This window comes from Desmodus rotundus, chromosome 1 (genome assembly GCF_022682495.2).
Source record: "Desmodus rotundus isolate HL8 chromosome 1, HLdesRot8A.1, whole genome shotgun sequence".
NCBI lineage: Eukaryota > Metazoa > Chordata > Mammalia > Chiroptera > Phyllostomidae > Desmodus > Desmodus rotundus.
The window spans coordinates 105,050,297-105,072,950 of record NC_071387.1 but is presented as its reverse complement, the minus strand read 5'-3'; the positions used below and the strand labels follow the sequence as shown (position 1 = coordinate 105,072,950).

Genomic DNA, 22,654 nt, shown 5'->3' with positions numbered 1-22,654 from the left:
TCTGATCCTGAGGTGGATTGGGGCACTCCCTCTGATTTCCTGATGCTCTTGTACATACCTCTGTCACAGCACTTGCCACTCAGCTTTAATTATGGGTTTAAGAGTCTGTTGTCCACAATGGGATGTGCATCCCTTGAGAGCAGGGACCATGTTTTATTTCAGGTTAGTAGTCCTAGTGCTTAGCACTAGGCCTGGGACAGAGCAGGTATTGAATGCCAGTTTCATGAATAAATGATTTAATAAATATACAAAAAAATGAAACCTCACAGAAAGGGGGAGGCATAGATCTCCACTTAGTTGGCAGTGTCAATGGCCTTAAACACAGCAGAACTCCTTTAAAGCACTGACTCCTTTTAGCACTGACTGCAAGAATGCAAAGTGAATGGGAACTCACGATCTGTCCATGCCTGTTAGGCATGTTAGTGCCTTTTCTTCTCAACAAAAACAGGTCGAAGACCAAGTCTGCTGAAGAGAGCAAGCTGAAAAGAACCACTTTGAGATCTTTGGATGATTATTAAAAGAGCAAAGTACTGAATGGAGAACCTCAATATGTCCGTCTTCCCAAACGGGCAAGGAAAGCATTGGGAGATGAGGTGGCTTCCTTTTGGAGGGAGAATACAACAAGCCAGACTTTCTTTGTCTCCCTACTAAACAGTCCTCAATGCTGTGGGACTACCAGCTGCTCCTTTTAGGAGCCTGTGAACTGAAATGAGTTCCAAGAAAGTCTAGTCTTCAGCAGAGTACCCTTAGCCTCAGCCAAGGTGCAATGAAGCCTTCAAATACCATGTGTCTGGTAATCTCCACATTTGTTCCAGTTAGAAAAACCTCTGATTTGGAGTGGCGAGGACAAGGAAACCACCTTGAACCAACAGCCTAATTTTTTTCCTGCATGGACTTCTGGTGCCTTTAATTCATGATGCTTCCCTCAAGAAGAAATTTAGTTTAGCAGCTGACTGCCTTTGATAGAACAGCAAATCTATTCCTACGGTTGCTCAGAAGTGGAGCAAAGAAGGGTTATGAAACGTAGAGAAAGAGCCTCCTGGGTCAGGAGTCCAAAAAGCAGACCCCAGGTGACTCGGAGACAGGAGGAAGTCATTTGTCCCAGGCCCTGGGCTCATGCTTCAGGGAGACTGGCTTGTGCTTCTGATCCTTCAGCTCACATGTGCCCCTGTGTGCCCCCTACTCAGGCTGCAGTTTTGTTTTCAGAGGCCTCGGTTGACATTTAACAGGGGGAGAGAGTTGGGGGGACGCAGTACAGCAAGTAAGAACCATTCATGATACCACCTGGACAGTCTCCAAAGCCCCATCAAGGACAGAAGTCACAGATCAGAAGAATCCCCAGATACACTGGGAGGAGTGGCCCAAGTCTTGAGAAGACCCCTTCCCACACCCCTGGCTCAATCCTAATGTCCCTACAATCCTGCCTTCATATGATCTGTCCTGTCCTTCACTGAACTGTGCTTGGGACATGCTCGGAGTTCCAGGGGTTGGGTGAGGGGCGAATATGTTTGCACAGGGCAAGGGAGCCAACATTCTTGATGACAGAATATGGCACTTGAGAGGGACCGGAGCCCAGGAGTCCCAGCTACCCTTCCCAGGAGCAGGTGTCATTCCCTTGGCTGGCTTCCAAAGAAATTGCAGGTGTTCAGATGAATAGCGGGGACCCTCATGGCCCATCCTAAGAGTGGAGCTCAAGCACAATCTGTAAGTACACCAATGGGCACTATTGGCTTTGCACGGAGGAAAAACAAAACCAGTCCCTCCATCCTCTCCCATCCCCACAAGCCATCAGAAATGTCCTTTCCCCACACACTACCCTCCAGTTTTTGCATTCACCTCTGATACTTTAAGTGAAAACATGAATTAGGCAAACTAATCAATTTGACAACTGTTGAGATCAGCACTTTCCAGAGTGTAGTGGAAATGACTTCTTTACTTGAAGTCAGCTAAGATGTCGCTGAAAATATTGAGGAACAGGTGTGCATGATGATCCCTGAAGACCAAAGTGGGACGGAAACGAATGGATTTGTCGCCACAGCCCCCCAACACCACACCTGAAAGAAATGGCAGGAGGTGGGTTAGCAGCTTGGGCTCAGAGTCACAGGCTGTGAGAGCCAGGAGGGTGGTTATGCACCAGGCTACCTCCACCCATCCATGTCATTTTTTCCATCCAGGCTTCTGGCTGTCCTTCCATCCATCCAGCCATCTGCATTACCTCTCTCTCTCCCTTCATCCACCTCATCCATCATTCTTTTGCCTCCCTCCTTCTTTCCAACTTTGAATGCCTGCTCTGCTGCCTCTTAACTAGGTCTGGTGGTGGAGAAATATGGGGAACTGTTCCACGAGTGGGAAGTGTGGCCCAGCCCCCACTGGGAAAAGTAAGTGGGAAGCGAGGTTCAGCGGGCAGGACCCACACCCACAGATAGGTTCTCCCATGGGGAATCAGGCCTGCATTGTACCTAGGCTGCTATGAGACTTGCTCTTGCTAGAACTCCCTCACCCTGCATTAAGGCAGCAAATGTTGACCGGGTGTCTTGAACTTCCAAAAGTCTGTGCTAAACCATCCAAGTATAGAGTGTAACCAGTTCAACCACTTTCCCCCTTGAGCTGTAACATCCTTCTCTTTGAAGTAATTAGCAGTATTCTGTCCTTTGTTGTCTGTAAAAGGTAATCACCTGCCGGTGAACCTGTGCATAGTAAGTCAGGACCATCCTTGATGTAATATGCCCAGAAAAGCAATAAAAGCCTGTCCAGGCAGGGGTTGGCTCTTTCTCTCTTGGGCTCTCTCTAGCCCTCTCACGCTCTCTCACTTAGAGAGTGGCCATGCTGTCCCCTTTTCTCCACAGGATTTCTGTAGTGCATGTGTATTTGTCTATTGCAGCCACAACACAGGATCCTGCTGGCCAGGATCCGCACCAGAGAAATCCTGAGACAAAGGCCTTGCCTTCCAGAAACTCATGGTGTGGGGAGAAAGAAAATGAACAAACAAGTAAATTAGAAAAGGTAAGGCAGGTCGAAGCATGCATGTGGGGCACAGCTGTCACTCAAGAGGGACAGACCCCTTATTTCAAAGGGTGACTTTACCATTGACTTGCTGGGTGTCCTTGTCTTGGTTGCTCAGTATCTCTGAAATTCAGTTTTCTCTTTTAAGGAGGAGGCAAATCATCCCTGCCCTTCAGGGCTGGTACACAGGTTCCACAAAATGGTACAAGTGAAAGACCATGCTTGACACATAGTAGATGCTTTCACCTCACCACTGTATTCCCCCACTTAAAATTCTCCCATGGCCTCTCATAGCTCTTAGGAAAAAGTCCAGAATCTTTAAAGTGATCCACAGGCAGATACAATGTGGGCCTGATAGCCCCTCCCCAACTTCATTCTCTGGCCCATTGGTCCCCAATCATACCCCATTCTTTTAGTTTCTCCAGCTCCATCCTACTTCAGCTAATTGTATGTGTCCCTCCCTCTGCCCAGAATGCCCATCCTGACCTTCTGCACTTAGCGAAACCCTGTCTATCCATCAAGGCATAGGGTAAAATGCCAGTTCCTCCAGGAAGTGTTCCCTGATTTCCTGGACTTTCCCCCAGCTATTCACTCCCTTAGGCCTTTTTCCTCTTTCCTAGGATTTATAAATGCAGCCAGTTGTTTATGAAATATTCTCTGTAATGTCACTCTTTCTGCTAGACTGTAAGCTCCTTGAAGGAAGGGACCCTTGTAGTCTTGTTCATCATTATATCTTCAGAGTTGGTGCCAGTCATTTGGTGAATATTTGGTGAATGAATTAATGCATAGGGAAAGCCCCATAGTAACTTTCTCTTCTTTTGAGAAAGAACAGAGTGTCTTTAGTCCTGTGTACCATTTGCCCTCCCTTGCCTGGGTAATGTGGGACACTGATTAAGCCCAGCTTCCACTTTTTGGTCACCTTACCTTTGTTTCTGGCTATTAAAATGAGTTTATTCCGTATGGATTCATCTGGAGTGTCGAAGGAGCAGAAGGTGCCTCGTCCTCTTACTCTGCTGATGAACTGGGGGTACCGGGTCTGCAGTGGGGAAAACAAGGCTGGCACCAAAGTCTGTTACCTTGTAGCTGCCAGTTCAGTGATTGTGGTTCCTCAAATGAACCCCAGGGTCCGGCCTTTGGACCTCTTCAGAGACTGGCAGGACCACTGTGAGGTTCAGAGCTCTGGTTCTAGAGACATTTAGGGCTGGGTTGATATTTAGTCCTGGTTTCAAAACCTTGGCCTCTTATCACCATGCAGTCTTGGGCAAATCATTTAAGTGGCCCGTGTCTCAGTTTCCTCTTCTGTAAACTGAAGGATAAAAGTGCTATTGATCCCAATGTGCTGTGGTAAGAATTTAGTGAGACAGGTCCTAAGCCCAGGGCCTGGCACTTGGTAGACACTCAACAGATGCCAGCCATCTTTATTTATTAGCAATTCTTCTAGAAAAGTAGTGATTGATTCTTCTAAGAAAAAAAGCTCATATTCAAGACTTTGAGGTTGGGAGTTGTAATTGGATGAATAGTGGCCCCTCCCCAAATGTATGTTGACTTAGAACTTGTGAGTGGGACCTTGTTTGGAAATAGGTTCTTTGCTGATGTAGTTAGGTTAAGATGAGGTTATTATTAAGGTGGGCCCTAAATGCAACAATTGGCATTCTTATAAGAAAAGAGAAATTTGGTCACAGACACATACAGAGAGGGGAGAATGCCATGTGAGAACAGAAGCAGAGATGACAGGGAAGCAGCTCTGAGCCAAGGAATACCAGGGACCGCTGGCAACCACGAGAATGTAGCAGACTGGCCTGGGACGAATGTTTTCTCTGAGCCTCCAGAAAGAATCAGTGCTGCTGATGTATTGATTTCAGACTTCTGGCTTCCAGAATGATGAAAACATATTCTTATTTTAAGCCACCTGGTTTGTAGTAGTTTGTTACAGCAGCTCCAGGAAAAGCCACCTGGTTTGTAGTAGTTTGTTACAGCAGCTCCAGGAAGTGAATGGAGACTCCCAGAGTAAAGGATTTTGGTTATTCCCACTGTCCACCATCCATGTGAAGGACAGCCAGTGGGGTTTGGACAACCCACTATAATTTCAGGTACTGGGGGCAGAAATGGAGGGCAAGTATCATTTTGTTACAGCCCCTTGGTAGGAATTAGCGTGATAATAAAGGCCCCACAGATATGCTAGGAACTCTGGTAGGCACTTATGTGCATGATTTTGAACCCCCACACCACTAGTGAAGGACCCATTTTGGTCTCCACAGGTGAGGAAATGAGGCACAGAAGTCACTCCAGCACTCACCCTGTTCATCCTTGCACTTGCTAATTGGCTGGGAACCAGTGATATGAACACACTCCCGTCTCCCATGAGAGTGTGGAGGCCAGAAACAAAGTCTCATCCATTTGGACACCCCTTTGTGTCTCTTGTGACACACACATATACACACACAAACACAACACTGTTTAATGCAGGGGTGGAAATCCCCATCTACTCCTTCCTGAATGCCTTTAATTGTTGCCTTTAGGCCTTTATATCTATATGCATCCTTTTGTCTCACCCATTTGTCTATTTCAGTGTTTTAGGGCATTCCTGCAATCTTACCTCCTTTTTGCCTATAGCTCTGTAAGGCCCTGATAAGGACGGGTGCTGTTTCCATTCCTTAAATGAGCCAGCTCAGGGCTCCTAAAAGCAAGATGTCAGTCTTGGCTCTAGGATGTTTCCATGGAAGCCTTTTTTTTGTGGCACAGTCCTACATAGGGAACCTACTGTGCACCCTAAGAAAAAAGACATCTACTAAGATGAGTTCTGGAGGCTAAGTTCACTCAAATTAACAATAAGCAAACAAAGAAACAAAAAACTCAGAGCCTAGCAGCCACTTCTATGCTGGGGCCTCTCATGTAAACTGCACCTCAGAGAAAAGCCTGTCCAGGGAAAAATCAAACTTATGGCCCAGCAATCTGCTTTTCCATATGAATGGCTGCCCAGAACTACCCGCTTGTGTGCTGAATTGCCTGCCTGCACGCTGTTTGTGCTACCTAAGCCAGCCTTTATAAAGAAATTCCTGGAATCCTGTTTCAACCACTGGAATTGAAGCTTTCCCTATCCAAACAGAGCTCCATAGCTTTGACCAACCAGAGAGGCTTGATTCTGACCAATCAAGACAGTGCCTTTGGACCAATCAAACTGATGACTTGGAGTCCTCATTTGCATTAGGACAGACCAATCAGTGACCAGTGATGGGGACATCTGTCTATATAAGCCAGTTTCCCTCTGGCCGTGAGAGTGCGCTTTCCTTTTCCACCTGATTCTAGGCTGAACACAGCAAGCAGAGCAGAGCTGTGTGGCTGGAAAGGGGCCTGGACCAAGGGCTGCCTCACAGCCACGCTGTGTCACACTTAAGCTATTTTGCACTGAATAAAGTTCCCTTTTTCACCTCACTCCAAATTGAGGATTCTTGTTGGCAGGTGAATTGGTGCCAAGGACCATCAGTGGACACCTCTTTGGGAAAAACTATCTTCAGATCTGGACAGGGAGCAGCCATGTTTGTGATAGCCCAGAACAACCATATCCCCACCAAGCTGGGCCCTGGCTGCATCAACATCTGTAAGCAGGGCCCAGACATCAACCAGGGAAATAAAGGACACCAGTCATTTCTCCTGACCCACTGGAGGACAATGAAGGAGTACCCCATCAGGAAAGAAAGGCCTGACCCATTGAAGAAGTTTTTTCAAATGCAAATCCACTCCAAGAAAAGAAAAGGAGGACTTCTGGTAAAGATGGTGGCATAGGTAGACATGGCTCACCTGTTTGCACAACCACATCAAAATTGCAACTAAAACATAGAACAACTGTCACTCAGAATGTTCAGAAATCGAGTTGAATGGAAGTCTGACAACTATCGAATAAAAGAAACCACACACATGCAGACTGGTAGGAGGGGCCCACACAGAATGGGTTGTTCTCTCACCCACGTGTGGTAGATAAAAATTTGGAAGGGATAACTTAGGAGCAAGGACTTCCAGCCTCATACCAGGCCCCCAGCCCAGCGTTCTATTTCCAGGAAGATGAGTTCCCACAACTTCTGGCTACAAAACCCAGTGGGTATTTAGTTGGTGGAAGAAACTGCTAGACCTCCAAGCAGCTTCTCTTAAAGCACCATACAGACTCACCTTCTCAGACTCACTCCCTCTGAGCTTCGGCACTGGGGTAGCAGCTTGAAAGGCACCAGTGGAATACTGGGAGAAACTGAAGTGCCTGGCATCAAGGTGAGCAGAGGCCATTGTCCCTTTTATAAATGCTCTTCCCACAGACCTGGCAGGATGGTACCATATCTGGGACTCTGTCAACCTGGCTACCACTGTTTGACCTACTTTACAGATCCCCAGAGACTTATGGCCGCATCCAACTTATGGCCCACATTCTGCTTTTCCATATGAATGGCTGACCTTGGCTCATGCTTCACAACTTCCTCAATCATAGCAAATAAGCAACAGCTGGCCTCAGTGAGTCCCAAGCCCGGCACTAGTAGAAGTGAGCCTAGTTCACAGCATGGCTTCACTTGGGACTCTCCAAGCCCAGCACAAGTAGCAGCCATCTCAGAATGCTTAATAGCTCAGGAGGGTGGCCCTGGCAAAACATAGGTGGGGGCTGACCTTGGCCTGCACCACCCAGGAAACCTGAGGACTAGTGCACCCAGTGGACAGCTACAGACCACATCAGAGCACCACCACACTGTCCCTGTACAGCTGATACTCCATGGAGGGCTGGGGTTGGTGGAAGTGGTCACAGCCAATCCTTGCTGGTGACTAGCTTGGGTAAATTCCTCCCATTGACCTGCTAACAGCAATCAAGGCTCAACTACAACAAGAGGGTATACTTAGTCCACACTACAGGCGCACCTTGAGAACCCAGTTTTTGTAACAGGGGAGACTGTGCAACTGTACCCTACAGGACACCTACTATATTAGGCCATACTACCAAGACATGGAGTCAAAGCATCTCTGTCTAATACATAGAAACAAACATAAGGAGGCTGCCAAAATGAGGAGATAAAGTAACATCGCCGAAATGAAGGGACAGATCAAAACTCCAGAAACAGAGCTAAATGAAATGGAGTTATGAATATACCCGATGCAGAGTACAAAACACTGGTTATAAGGATGCTCGAGGAACATAGAACCTCAATGGCATAAAAAAGATCCAGTCAGAAATGAAGGATTCACTAATTGAAATAAAGAACAAGTTATAGGAAAACAACAGTAGAATGTATGAAGCCAGAATCAAATCAATGATTTGTGACATAAGGAAGCAAAACATAACAAATCAGAACAAGAATAAGAAAGAAGAATCCAAAAAATTGAGAAAAGTATAAGCAGCCTTTGGGACAACTTCTCATTATAGGGGTGCCAGAAGAAGAGAAAGAGCAAAGAATTGGAAAACTACTTGAAAAAATAATGAAAGAAAACTTCCCTAATATGGTGAAGGAAATAGACTTGCAAGTCCAGGAAGCACAGAGTCTCAAGCAAGGTGGACACAAAGAGGCCCACTCCAAGACACATCATAATTAAAAGGCCAAAGGTTAAAGATAAAGAGAGAATCTTAAAAGCTACAAGAGAAGAGTAGTTACCTACAGGGGAGTTCCCATAAGACTATCATCTAATTTCTTAAAAGAAACTCTGCAGGCTAGAAGAGATTGGCAAGAAATATTCAAAGTCATGAAAAGCAGAGACCTACAGCCAAGATTTCTCTACCCAGCAAAGCTATCATCTAGAATCAAAGGGCAGATAAAGAGCTTCCCAGACAAGAAAAAACTAAAGGAGTTTGTCATTACCAAACCATTATTACATGAAATGTTGAAGGGACTTAATTAAAAAAAAAATCACCCCAGCTGGTGTGGCTCAGAGGATTGAGGGCTGGCCTGCTAATCAAAGGGTTGCCGGTTCCATTCCCAGTCATGGCACTTGCCTGGGTTGCAGGCCAGGTCCCCAGCTGGGGATGCACAAGAGGCAACCACGCATTGATGTTTCTCTCCCTTTCTTTATCCCTCTCTTCCCTTCTCTCTAAAAATAAATAAATAAAATCTTTGAAAAAAAAAAAGAATATCAAAACTATGAACAATAAAATGGGAAAAATTACATACCTGTCAATAGTTGAATTTAAAAACAAACTAAGCAAACAGGAATAGAGACAGAATCATGGATATGAATTGCATTTTGATAGTTGCCAGATGGGGGCTGGCATGGAGGAATTGGGTGAAGAGGTGAGGGGATTAAGAAGTACAAATAGGTAGCCACAGAATAGCCATGAGGATGCCAAGTACGGTATAGGAAATGGAGTAGCCAAAGAACTTATATACATGACACATGGACATGAACAATGGTGACTGGACTGCCTGAGAGAGTGGGGTACTGGATAGAGGGGGGCAAAGGAGAAAAACTTGGGACAACTGTAGTAGCTTAACAAATAAAATGTAATTGAAAAAAAAGGGAATTTTACCCACAGGGTCTATGTTGTTTTAACAGCCACACTTAACCTCTTCATAGTCTTTGCAATCAGGCATATCTGGGTTTAAAATCTGGCCTCCTTGCTGCTTCTCATTTTTCTAAGCCTCCTTTTCTCATGAAGAAAAAGAGAATAATCATATTTTCCTAAGTTCATCTTGTTCTGAGTTAGGGTTGTCAGATAAAATACAGGGTGCCCAGTTAAATTTGAATTTCAGATAAATAACATAACGTTTCAGTATAAGTATGTCTCAAATGTTGCATGGGGTATATATACTTTTATGCTGAAAAAAAGTTATTGTTTTTCAAATTAAACTGGCATCTTATGTTGTAATTTGCTAAATCTGGCACCCCTGCCTAGGGGCAGGAGGTGGTTCCTGGAGCTCCTGCCTCTGCACCTGCTGAAGGAGCAGCTGCACTGCCATGCTGGAGGCTCAGATGCTGGCATGGGGACTGTGGGAGCTATGGGTGGGGTCCTGGGAGAGCTGGGGTGTGGTAGAGTTCAGTGGGTACCTGGAGGTCCAGCAGCCCCGTGAGCAGGGCCTTCCCGGCATGGGCTGCATTATTCAGCAGGTCCTCCCGCTTGATGACATTGATTACCTCAGCCAACAGCAGGTTCTTGGACGGGTCTCCCAGCCAGGTGTTAAATATCCGGTATGGCTGGAACAAAGCATGGGGTGTTGGAAGGGCACACCCTTTACCCATGGGCACACCCTTCAGGGGCCCACGCCCTCCAGACACACCTTGCCCCGCTGCCCCCCCCACCCCCCCGCCATCTAAGAGAGAAATGAATTCTGAGTGTCTACTAAGGGCCAGGGAGGATTACACATATTATCTCATTGAATTCTCTCCATAACAACAACCCTATAGGATGTATGATGTTTGGCCACACAGAGGCCAATTCCTCATGTGCTGGGAAATCCCTCAGTCCTGGGGAAATTAAGATAGTTGGTCCTTAACTGTAGTCATCATTTTATAGAGGAGAAAACTAAGGCTCTGAGAAGTTAAGTGATTTTTCCAGAAAAAAACATACACATAGGTGGTGGACTCAGAGGTGGATTGATGGCAGTCTGGCCCTCAAGGATGACCCAATTTATTTTTCCATGAATTATTCAGGGTGTCAATGCAGCCAACTAAAACATACTTCCCAGCTTCTTTTGCAGTTAGAGTGGCCATGTGACCTGATCTGAGTCAGAGTGTTAGAATAGAAGAGTTGTGGGATTTCCGGGAAAGCCACTAAAGGTAAGGGGAGGCCTTCTTTGTGCTTCCCTCCTTTTTTCTTCCTATTGCCAAGAATGAGGATGTGATGGTTTGAGCTCTCGTAGCCATTTTGGACCATGAAGCATACTCGAGGGTGGAAACTACATGCAAGAATGGTGGGAGGAAGGATTTTAAGTCCCTGATAACTGTGTGTGTGTGTTTATGAGAATCCACATTACTCGTGATAGTATAGTGTAGTAGCTAAGACTAGGGCTTTGGGTTCAAATCCTAGCTTTATCATTTAACGGGCTATGTGATCCTGGACAATTTAATTTAACCAGTCTGTGCCTGATTCCTCATTAGTAAAATGGGAGATAAAAATAACACCTACTTAGTTAGATTGTTGTACAGATAAAAGTACATGAAGAGTACTTAGAAGTGCCAGGCGCAGAGTAAATGCTCAGTTTATAGCAGCAGTTATTAACACACAAAAAATTAGAAGACTGACAATGGACAGATATGAAGTCAGCCCTGCAGAGAGCAGGGGTGATTGAAATCACTGGTTAATTAAATCGATAAGAATTGGCCCTTAGAAAACTTCTGTGACACATTCAGTGTCCACTCCATTTCTGGTTGTGAGAAAGGCTCAGTTTTGAGGAAGCAATGATATTTCACCCATCTCCCTTCCGTGTCCTGGAAAGGAGAGAGGGGTGGATTAGGCACTCACAGCATTTGGCCTGAACTCCTCCTTGTGGAAGAAGCCCCCAGTCATCATCTTCTTGCTGAAGGTCATCACATCTGCAGGGTCATCCAAACCCCAGTGCTCATGGGCCCAGAACTTGCCAGTGCAGCCCCCTCCTGTCTGGACCTCATCCACCAAGAAGGCACAGCCATGCTGGAGAGAGAGGAGGGAGAAACACACACCCACCACAATCGACCAACCTCTGACCCAGTCATTCAGCCAGAGTCAGTGCTTTCTAAACTGCAAGCCAAGTCCATGTCTCTGGGCAAAACGAAACAAATGCTTGAGCAGACAGTCCCACCAGAGCTGTGTCTGAACATTTCCTCCCGCTGCTGAGTCTGAGCCAAACCAGAATGTCGAACACACCCTGATCCAAACATGGCAGCATTTCACCTGGCTTCAGTCCCTGTGAACAGTTCCTACTCCTGAGGAAACTCAGCCCTGCACTGAGGCCTGGCCCTGTCTCCCAAACATCTGCAATCACGTTTGGCGGTTCTGCCCATCACCGGAACTGTTCTTCGCTTTTCATTTTGTTTAAATCAAGTCATGTCATATAACCTTCATCTGTGAACTTGCTGGTTGGATGTGCCATTTGTACATGTGTGCAGGACATTAAAATACACACAATATTAACATAAAGTCTGTTCACTCTGCCTCTGCTGAATGTGGGCTACACTGGGCTGAAAGGTGAGGTGGGGCCCCTAGAAGGGAATGGGAATGGGTGGAGTCTGAGGCCTTCCCAGGAATGGCTTGACTACAAAAGCCTCTGACTAAGATGGCAGGGCTGGATGGAGGCTGGTTTTGCAATAAGATTTCAGGGAAGAATTCTCTGTCTTGTCCCCCTACTCCCCACTTCTCTACCTGTGAGGCCAGTAGGTAGCCTCTGAACATCTGGAAGTTTACAAGGATCCCAAAGCTAACCCTTTGTTCTGGGAAACCAGCTGGAAATGGCCTGCGGCCCCGTCCAGCCTTGGCCAGTGCACTGACCTTCCTGGAGATGTCTCTCAGCTTGCGGAAGAAATCGTCAGATGCGTGGTTGTCTCCACCCTCAGACTGGATGGGCTCCACGATGATCCCGGCTACTGTCTTCTTCTTTTTCCGATATTTCACAATCAGATCCTCCACCTGGACCCCGAATTGTGAAATGACAATAGCTTGTGGAGGCTCCTTGAGCAGCACCCATGGATGGGCATGTGGGGTCCCTCGCCCCCCGGAAGTTATGTTGCACATGTGTTTGTGAGCACTTCCAGTGAGCACTGTGATATCCGCTTCAAGCCACGCGTGTGGACGGGATGTGTCCTACTTAGGATTTGTGCTAGCCCCTGTGGGGATACAGACTGCTAACTTGGAGCAGATTATTCGATGTTCTGGAGCCCCACTTTCCTGATCTGTGCCATGGGCATGCTGACAGAATCTATCGTTGTTATTGTTATGTTGTTATCAGTATCAGGTAGGGGAGTCCTTTCTGTGCAGAATGTGGGATGATTATTCGTTTGAAAAGCTGAGGCAAAACTGATCTATAATGATAGAAATCCAAGCAGGGGTTGCCCAGAGGGGGTGGGGGTGGGGGTCCTGGATGGACTTCAGATGAATCCAAGGAAATTTTCCAGGCTGATAAGATGCCCTTGGTTGGAGTGATGGTTACATGAGCATATTTGTTTGTCAAAACTTACTGAACTAGGCATTAAAATGACTGCATTTTATGGCATGTAAATTATGTTAATAAAGTTGAAATTGACTTTTAAAAAATCTGTTAACAGTGACAGTGTTGTAAGAAAAGCACCCGATTGTCTCTAAGTAGTTACAGTTCTTGGACTCTCGTTCCAATATGGGCATCATCTTATACATAATTAAAGAGTAGTAATTATTACTAATTTAATAAATACCCACAATGTAAAACCCCCAAACCATACACTTAGATGGAGTAACACAGGACAATCTTTCTCGGTTATGCAGAACTAAGGAAAAGACCTTCTGTTTGGATGATGTGATTTAGGCCTCGTTCTCCACCAGTGCCCCCGTGGGAGCTCTGAGGTGCTTTGCTTTCAGAGCATCGTTGGCACGTTGTCCTTACGTGTTTATTTTCTTATTTGTTCGGTGCTGTGTTTCCTCCTACTGGGCACTCTCTAATAAGATGGTCACGAGCCACATGGGGCTGGCTACCGAGCACTTGCAGTGTAGCCGGTCCAAACTCAGATGTGTCTCAGTGTAAAACACACACCGGATTTCAAAGATTTAACACGAAGAACAGAATATAAAACTATCTCATCAATAATTTTTAAGTATTAATTACATGTTGACGTGATACTATTTTGGATGTGTTGGTTCCATAAAATGTTACTAAAATTAATTTCACCCACTCCTTTTTACTTTTAAAAGATGCGATTATTAGAAAAGCTACAATGACATCTGTAGCCTGCCTTACCTTTCTATTGGACAGGCTGTACTAGACTCCATTATCTTGTATCTTTTATTTACCACAAAATGTCCAGCACCTTGCACTTTGCTTCACACCTAGTACCTTGCTTCACACCTGGTAGGTATTAACTATTGCTTGAAACAAATGATATGCCTAAGATGCAGACTTAAATCTCAACCTGAAGAGTGAAAGCCATTTTCCCCAGCAACAGAATCCTTCCAGTGTGTTATGTGAAAGCCCAATATATGGAACAGGTCGAAGGGGTGGGGGCTCTTCTGGTTGAAGGGGAGGCATGGCAATAGGGGCTATGATGTACTCAGTCCTTCCCCTGCCCCTTGCACCCTTAGGCTCCCAAAGCAACCCCAGGATTTGAGAGAAGGCTGGAAAACAGTGAACTAGAGGATCCTGTGTAACCTTTTCTATGAGCTGCCCCATATTCTTCACATAAATTCATTTTCTGTCATTCTAGAGTCTCTGATGCTTGCTTCTGAATAAACCTGAATAATACTGAAATTGGTACCAAAAGTGGGGTGATGGACACTGGGTAGCAAAATCAAGGTGTCATTATCTTTCCCAGTATGGAATGTTGGGATGGGAGGCCTCTCTGTCCTTATGTCCCTCCCAGGGAGTGCTGTGCAGGCCCTAGATAAACTCTTGGGTTCTCTTCTCCAGGGTGAAGTGTTGGGGTGGTAAGCGTAAGGGAACAGGGAGGTGGGAAGGGTTTGGAAGGTCCAGGTGTTACCTCCTCTAGGCAGCGGGCCTCTTCTTGTTTGTTCTCCTTCACAAACTCCTCCAGAGGATATTTCAGCCTTGGGAACGGTGCAATGGGCCAGTCGAAGGAAGGAATGTCAATCTTGTGAATAGCTTTGGAGTGTGTGGTCGCTAGGCAACCTAGACCCCCGCAAAACAGAAGAGCAGTTGGTTGGTTGGCTTAGGGGAACACAGTGAACAGTCTTCAAAAAGGAGATGATGGGCATTTCAAGCCAAGACCTCAATTGCCCTGGGAGTTCCTATAACATCCTGAAGCTGAAGAAGAACCTGTGTATCATTTGTGTGTGTGTGTAGCTTTCTTATTCATCACAGATTAAGCACAGGCTTTGAATGTAGGGAGACAAAGGTTTATCCTGGCTCTACCACTGTATGGTCTTGGAATGCTTCTCTTCTTTCTGAGTCTCTGTTTCCCTAAGTGGCAATAACAATCCCCACTCTCCAGAGTGGTTTGGAGTCAATGAGACAAGGTGGGGGAAGCGAGATCAAAGGCAGCCTTCGCTATTGCTACTATTATCACTCTGTCACCTGGGGATCCCAGAGGCCCCTCCTTACCCATGGTCCTTCCATGGAATGCACCCATGAAGGAGAGGATGCTGTAGTCTGGGCAGCCAGGGGCCTAGAAACAAGAAATAGTGGGCATCAGTCACAGTTGTGAGAAGTAGGGGACTCTGTGGCTCCCCCCTGAGAGTGTGAAGGGACACCATAGTCTATCAGAAGAACTGGGAGTCTCTTCTCAGGCCGAAGTTACAAACTGGACCCCTACTTCTATAGCCAGCCAATGGGGGTTTTGCCCACATGGCCCGCCAAAATATATTTTTTTCCAAAAAATATTTTAATCAAGAGACTTCGCCTAAGTATCTGAAATGTCTTCTCCTCTCTCAAGTTCTGTACCAACTGGGCCCATTTTTGTCACCTAAGCCTAAAGTCTGGGGAAATGTGCAGCTCCACGGCCCACTGCCTGCCTTTTCCTTTACATCCCCGGCCATCACCTGCTGGGCTGCTTGGGGCTTTAGAATTTTCAGCCCCTGTCTACGTGCTCTTCCAACTACTACAGGTTCTCCCCCCACTCCAGACTGCTCTGACTTCCACAGCAACCAGGTGGGCTAAGTAGGCCATGACAGGAGCCTGAGCAGGGCACCTCACAGGGAATGAAAGCCCCAGGCCTTTGGACCAGATCTGCTACACCAGAGTGGGAGGCTGGGCAGTGAGGACCCTCTGCCCCCATCTTTCTGTCTTCCCAGGGTGGCTGCCCTGTGTTCAGGAGAGATACCTGAATACCCAGTCCCCAGTGGATGGCATAGCTGCATTGTTTCCTGCCCCTCCAGCTGGCAAGAAATCAGACTCCGGGAGAACTACTGAGGATGCTGCAGAGGCAGCCATGGGGTCCCTCTTGTCTCTGGAAATTTGATACAGCATGCTCTTAGGCTGGCTGATCTCCACCAGGTACCTGAGACCCCTGGTAGAAGTTCTAAGACCTCCTCCCACAGACTATAGTATACCATCTTGTCATTTGCCTTTAAGGAGAGGAAACGCTTCCTTTGTTCCTTTGTATAAATGTATTTCGATGTACACATACTATCTTGCATCTTTGGCTGCAGACGTGAAACAGGAGGAATGAGATCTAAAAATATTGGTGGACTATGATGTCCACAGATATCAAATGAGAAAGAGGTAGAGCAAGATCTATTTCTTTAAAAAAATGGCCAGAAGAAAAAAGAAAAAGCTTAATTTTATGTAGGTTTGTATGAATATGGAAAAAGGTATAGATCTATTGTTAGCAAGAGGCAAGATTAGGAATAAAAAGTTAAGAAAGCACAAAAGGAAAAAGTGAAATAAAACCATCTCACCACCCGTAGGCATCCTATTATAAACATGTTAGCAGGATTTCTTGTAGTAATTTCCTGTACATTTATTTAGTGTCCATAGAATTAACATTCTACTGTTTTCACTAAATTATAGTACACGTGTCTCCAGGCAAAGAGTAACCCTTTCTAACTATTTTTGCTGCAGGATGTTGTGGATGTTCACCTTGCATAGTTGAGTTTAGTGGCCCTTGATTCCTTTTCTTTTTTATAATCAGCAGACATTTCTGTCTAAATCATAATGGGACCACATACGAGAAAGGGGGAAGGGCAGGCATGCTCTGGTTGAAGCTGGCTGCAGAGCTTGGGTCTACCTACTTGGTTTTCCCTGTGGTCCCCACTACTGCTGTGCCCCAACAGTGGCCTCCTTCATGCCTCTGGGAACCTGTACACTTAATTCCTCTTTCCTTATTAAGTGGTTTGCAATCTTTTTGGTTACTGTTACTTTAAATACCAGTGGGGTGAATACCCTTGTACACACATTTGTGTTGACATTTTGGATTATTCTAGAGACTACATTAAAGCCCTTCTTAGATGGGTTAAATTCAGGTGGTTGTCCTGGGAAACTGTTGTCTTGGGTCAGGAAGAGATCCACTTCGCCTTGATATCAAGGGAATGAACTAGGGAGGCAGAATGCTTGGGGACCCCTTGTTATGCACTGAATGTTTATGTCCCCCCAAATTCATATGTTGAAGTCCTAACCTCAGCGTGATGGTGTTTGGACATGGGGCCTTGGGAAGGTGATTAGAGTTGCGTGAGGTCATGAGGGAACTCCCATGATGGGATTAGTTTCTTTATAAAAAGAGGCACAAGAGAGCTTGCCAGCACTCGCTGACATAGGAGGACTCAGTGAGAAGGCAGTTGGCTGCAAGCCAGGAAAGAGAGCCTGCCCTGGGGAACCAAACTGGCTGCACCTTGGACTTCCAGCCCTCATAACTGCGAGAAAACACAGATACCTTGTTTAAGCACCTCCACTCTACCTCACAGTCTATGGCATTTGCTATGGCAGCCTGTGCTGACTATTTGGGAAGGACAGGGTCCATTAACTATTGTCAGCCTGAGGGGGGCTATGGCACCTCCCTCTTGGAGGAGGAGAAAGGGCCCACTCCACTTACCTGGTTGACCATGCACGTCTCCAGCTCCTCTTTGGAGAAACCCGTTTGACCCCTTTCCTTGTTCTGACAAAAAAGAACAGAACAAAGTCTCAGAGATGCTCTGTGGTAAGAAGGGCTTCCACTTTCCCACCAAACCTGTAATTAGTCCAGACAATTAAAGAACACTCTCTCAAGAGTTCATCTTAGGTGTTGACTGAGAAGTGAAGAAATAAAACAGAGTCACTGGTCAAGCGGCCACATTGTTAACTTCAAGTGGGCTGAGGCATAAGGAAACAATTACTCTTGTTTTAACTGACTCTGGGAACTTGAACTTTCAAATTCTCCAGTCCCATGTCAATACCTGGATGTACATCCATGCATTTGCTGTGTGTCAATGCCTGGACATACATAAAACCTTAAGAATGACCTCAAGAAGAAAATGTAGCATTGTCTTGACCACCAGACATCTGACAATTACCATCTTGGACCAATCTAGGGGCTAAGAATACAGAACTCATTCTTCTTAAGAATGTACTTTTTACTTGGTTCTTGGCACCATTCCCCACAGGGATGTTTGAAAAGCCCCATCCAGGCAGTGGATTTTGAGCATGGTCACTGTGTCCAGTACTCCAGCTGGTTGGGGTAAACAGTAGGAGTAGGGGTAAGTGTGTGGCTGGGTGCTGGGGAGCCTCTGTGTGTGTATGTTCATGCCTCAAACCTTACCCGATACCACATGAAGATGGTCTTGAAGGCATTTTCATTGGAGCAGGAGCCACAGGCCATGGTAATGAGCTGCGACATCCCTTTCGGAGCCACCTGCGGGCAGAGAAACAGCTGTGGGCTCAGTTCCATCTCAACTCCTCCTCCTCCAGCTGGAGCTGTGGGAGGCAGAGGGAGACTGGGAGGGAACTGGGGATATCCCAGAAGCAGTTAGCCTGGGAAAGTGGACTTGGGCTCTTCTGGGGTGGTGGAGAAGCTTTCAGGCTGAAGGACAGAGAGGAATAAATGGCAAAACAAAGCCCAGTCTACCCCTTCTGATGCAATTGCCATCTCTTGAGATGCCCACATTTCGCAGATGAAAAGTTGAAGTTCTGAATAATTTTAATCATTATAGCAATCAGAACAGAAACATCAAGGCAGGATGAATAATAGGCAAACCTCCTGTCATGGAAAAAATTATTTATGTTTCCTGAGTTCCATTTTCCTGCACACAGGAATTCTTAATTTTCTTCAAAAGCAAAAGTAAAAATGCTTTTGTGATAGAAAAAACACAAGGAGCAAGACTGAAGGAGAAACACCCCATCCTAATTGTTCTGGATCTCAATCCTCTCCTTCTCCTGCTGGGGCTGCCCCCTAGAGGTCAGGACTGCCTTTCTAGTTTGGGCGAGGGTGAGGGGAGATCTGGGGCAGAAGGTGGAGGTGAGTCCCAGCAGCAGAGGCTCTTTCCCATGGACTCACCACTCACCGAGAGCAAGGATTCCCGGAGCTTCTCCACAAAGTTCTCTGGAGGCAGGATTCCCAGGGCAGGTCTGTTGATGAACGTGCTCTGCAAAGAGGACCAGAGACAAACAGTGACTTCTCAGGCCTGACCCAGCTCCTGGCTCACCAACCACACTGTTCACAGGGAAGGAGTCCAATAGGCTGATGGTGTCGTGTCCATGCTGGAATGGTGGATTTCCCTGCGCTTTTAGAGAAATCCACCAGAATTGCTCTGGATTTTAAGAAGAAATGCCAATTTCTTGGTTGTGATATTGCACTATACTTATGCAAGATGCTACCTTTGGGAGAAACTGGGTGAAAGGTACATGGGACCTCTTTGTACTATTTTTGCAATTTCCTGCAAATCTGTAATTTAACCCCCCCCCACCAGAATGGCTAAACATTAAAATATGGACAATAATAAGTGCTGATGAGGATGTAGAGCACCTAGAACTCTCATCACAGCTGGTGGGAAAGTAACATGGTGTGGCCACTTTGGGAGCAGTCTGGCAGTTTCATAGAATGTTAAACATACATGTACCCTGTGACCCAGCAATGCCATACCTAGGAATTTACGTAAGTGAAGTGAAACTGTATGTCCACACAAAGACATGAATGGACATGAATATTTACAGGGGCTTTTTAAAAAATTCACCCAAACCTGTAAACAACCCAAATGTCCCTCTACTGGGGAAAGGATACATAAACTGTGATACACTCACACCATGGAATACTACTGAGCAATAAAGAGGAACAATATACCAACACACACAAGGGCAAGGAGAACATGGTAGAATCTCAGAGTCTCGGTGCTGAGTGGCAGAAGCTGGAATCAAAGGGTTACACCCAGCATAGTTCCATTATGTGACATTCTGGGAAAGGAGAAACTATAGGGACAGAAAACAGCTCATGGTTGCCAAGGGATGGGGTGGGATTGACTACAAATGGGCTTGGGAGAATGTTCAGGTGATGAATTGTACCATGTCTTGATTTTTAAAAAACGTGGTAAAAAACATGTAACATAAAATTTACCATTGTAACCATTTCTAAGCATACAGTCCAGTAGTGTTAAGCATATTCACATTATAGTGTAGCCAGCACCATCATCCATCTCCAGAATTGTTTTATCTTGCAAAACTGAAACCCTATGTCCATAAGACACTAACTCCCCACTACCCCTCCCCCAGTCCCTGGCAACTACCATTCTACTTTCTGTCTCAATGAATCTGGCTATTCTAGGGACCTCATATAAGTGGAATCATACAGTATTTCTTCTTTTGTGACTGGCTTATTTCCTTAGCATAATGTCCTCCATGTTCATCCATGTTGTAGCATGTGATAAAATTTCCTCCCTTTTTAAGGCTGCATAATATTCCATTGTATGAATAAGCCACATTTTGTTTATTCATTCATCTGTGAATGGACACTAGGCTGATTATACTCTTTGGGTCTTATAAATAGTGCAGCTATAAACATGGGTGTGCAAATGTGTCTGAATTTACAGTGAGTATATGACAATGCACTTGGAAAACTCACACAACTGTATACTACAAACAATGGATTTTACTGCATGTAAATTATACTTTAATTAAATAAACATGGAAAAAGACACACAAGGCAGCAGCAGCTCTAAAATTTCTAGGACTTCCAGCCTAGATGGAGGCATAGGTATATATAGTTTGCCTCCTTGCACAACCAAAAGAAGGACGACAACAAATTGAAAAACAAAAAATAACCAGAACTGCCAGAAAATCGAACTGTATGGAAGTCCAACAACCAAGGAGTTAAAGAAACATTCATTCACACTGGCAGGAGGGGCAGAGATGGGCAGCCAGGGCAGAGAGGACCTGTGGCGAGGCAGTGGCTGGCTGACTAGGTTGTCCCACATTTGCATGCAGATAAACTGGGAGGAACAACTGGGGAGGGAGACAGCAAAACCCAGGGTTCCAGTGTAGGGAAATAAAGCCTCAAAACTGGCTATAAAAACCTGTGGGGGTTGCAGTTGCGGGAGAAACTCCCAGCCTCACAGGAGAGTCCGTTTGAGAGACCCATAGGGTCCTAGAATGTACACAAGCCCAGCCAACTTGGGAATTAGCATGAGAAGGGCCCAATTAGCTTGTGCATAGCAGGGGAAGTGACTGAAAGCCAGTTGAGAGCTGAGCAAGCAGCATTGTTCTCTCTGAGACCCCACCCCCAACGTACAGCATCACCACACAGCCACAAGGGTTGCCCCGCCCTGGTGAATGCCTAAGGCTCTACCCCTTACAAAGTAACAGCTGGGCCAAGACAAAGAAATAGGGCCCAAATGAAAGAACAGATCAAAGCTCCAAAAATAGAACTTAGCAATGAAGAAATAGCCAACCTATCAGATGCAGAGTTCAAAACACTAGCAATCAGGATGCTCACAGATGGCTGAGTATGGTCGCAAAAGAGGAAAAAGTGAAGGCTATGAAAAGTGAAATAAAGAAAAATATACAGGGAGCCAGCAGTGAAGGGAAGGAACCTGGAACTCAACTCAATAATTTGGAGCAGAAGGAAGAAATAAACGTTCAGCCAGAACAGAATGAAGAAACAAGAATTCAAAATAATGAGGAGAGGCTTAGGGACCTCTGGGACAACTTTAAATGTTCCAACATCTGAATCATAGGGGTGCCAGAAGGAGAAGAGGAAGAGCAAGAAATTGAAAACTTATTTGAACAAATAATGGAGAACTTCCTCAATCAGGCAGATGAAATAGGCTTCCACAAAGTCCAGGAAGCTCAGAGAGTCCCAAAGAAGTTGGACCCAAGGAGAAACATACCAAGACACATCATAATTACATTACCCAAGATTAAAGATAAGGAGAGAATCTTAAAAGCAGCAAGAAAAAAGGAGACAGTTACCTACAAAGGCGTGCCCATAAGACCTTCAGCTGATTTCTCAGAAGAAACCTTGCAGGATAGAAGGGGCTGGAAAGAAGTATTCAAAGTCATGAAAGGCAAGGACCTACATCCAAGATTACTCTAACCAGCAAAGCTATCCTTTAGAATGGAAGGGCAGATAAAGTGCTTCCCAGATAAGGTTGAGTTAAAGGAGTTCATCATCACTAGGCCCTTATTGTATGAAATGTTAAAGGGACTTATCTAAGAAAAAGAAGATGATCAAAATTATAAATAATAAAATGACAAAAAACTCACAACTGACAAAAACTGAACCTAAAATACAAAAACAAAAACTAAACAAACAATTGGAACAGGAACAGAATCACAGAAATAGAGATCACACCCTGGCTGGTGTATCTCAGTGGATTGAGCACGGGCTGTAAACCAAAGGGTCGCTGGTTGGATTCCCAGTCGGGGCATATGCCTGGGTTACAGGCCAGGTCCCCAGTGGGGCCTATGTGAGAGGCAACCACATGTTGATGTTTCTCTCCCTCTTTCTCCTTCCCTTCCCCTCTTTCTAAAATAAATAAAATCTTAAAAAAATATATTTTAAGAAATAGATATCACATGAAGGGTTACCAATGGGGAGAGGAGGGGAGAATAGGGGAAATGGTACAGAGAATAAGGAGCATAATTGGTAGGTACAAAATAGACTGGGGCATGGAAAC

The 22,654-nt window shown here is 45.5% G+C and overlaps 1 protein-coding gene across 1 annotated transcript in view; it reads right to left on the bottom strand.

Annotated features, from left to right (window-relative positions):
- Positions 1–1,831: 1,831 nt before the first annotated feature.
- Positions 1,832–22,654, bottom strand: part of LOC112298387 (4-aminobutyrate aminotransferase, mitochondrial) — an 80,445-nt gene continuing 59,622 nt past the window's right edge. Inside the window, exons 7-16 of the mRNA XM_024553350.3 lie at positions 19,052–19,132; positions 18,310–18,402; positions 17,608–17,670; positions 15,183–15,246; positions 14,602–14,750; positions 12,428–12,565; positions 11,426–11,593; positions 10,012–10,158; positions 3,928–4,039; positions 1,832–2,054 (exon numbers count right to left, since the gene is read on the bottom strand). Of these exons, the coding sequence (XP_024409118.2) occupies positions 1,933–2,054; positions 3,928–4,039; positions 10,012–10,158; positions 11,426–11,593; positions 12,428–12,565; positions 14,602–14,750; positions 15,183–15,246; positions 17,608–17,670; positions 18,310–18,402; positions 19,052–19,132 (1,137 nt within the window). The 3' untranslated portion in view covers positions 1,832–1,932. The remainder of the gene's footprint in view (positions 2,055–3,927; positions 4,040–10,011; positions 10,159–11,425; positions 11,594–12,427; positions 12,566–14,601; positions 14,751–15,182; positions 15,247–17,607; positions 17,671–18,309; positions 18,403–19,051; positions 19,133–22,654) is intronic.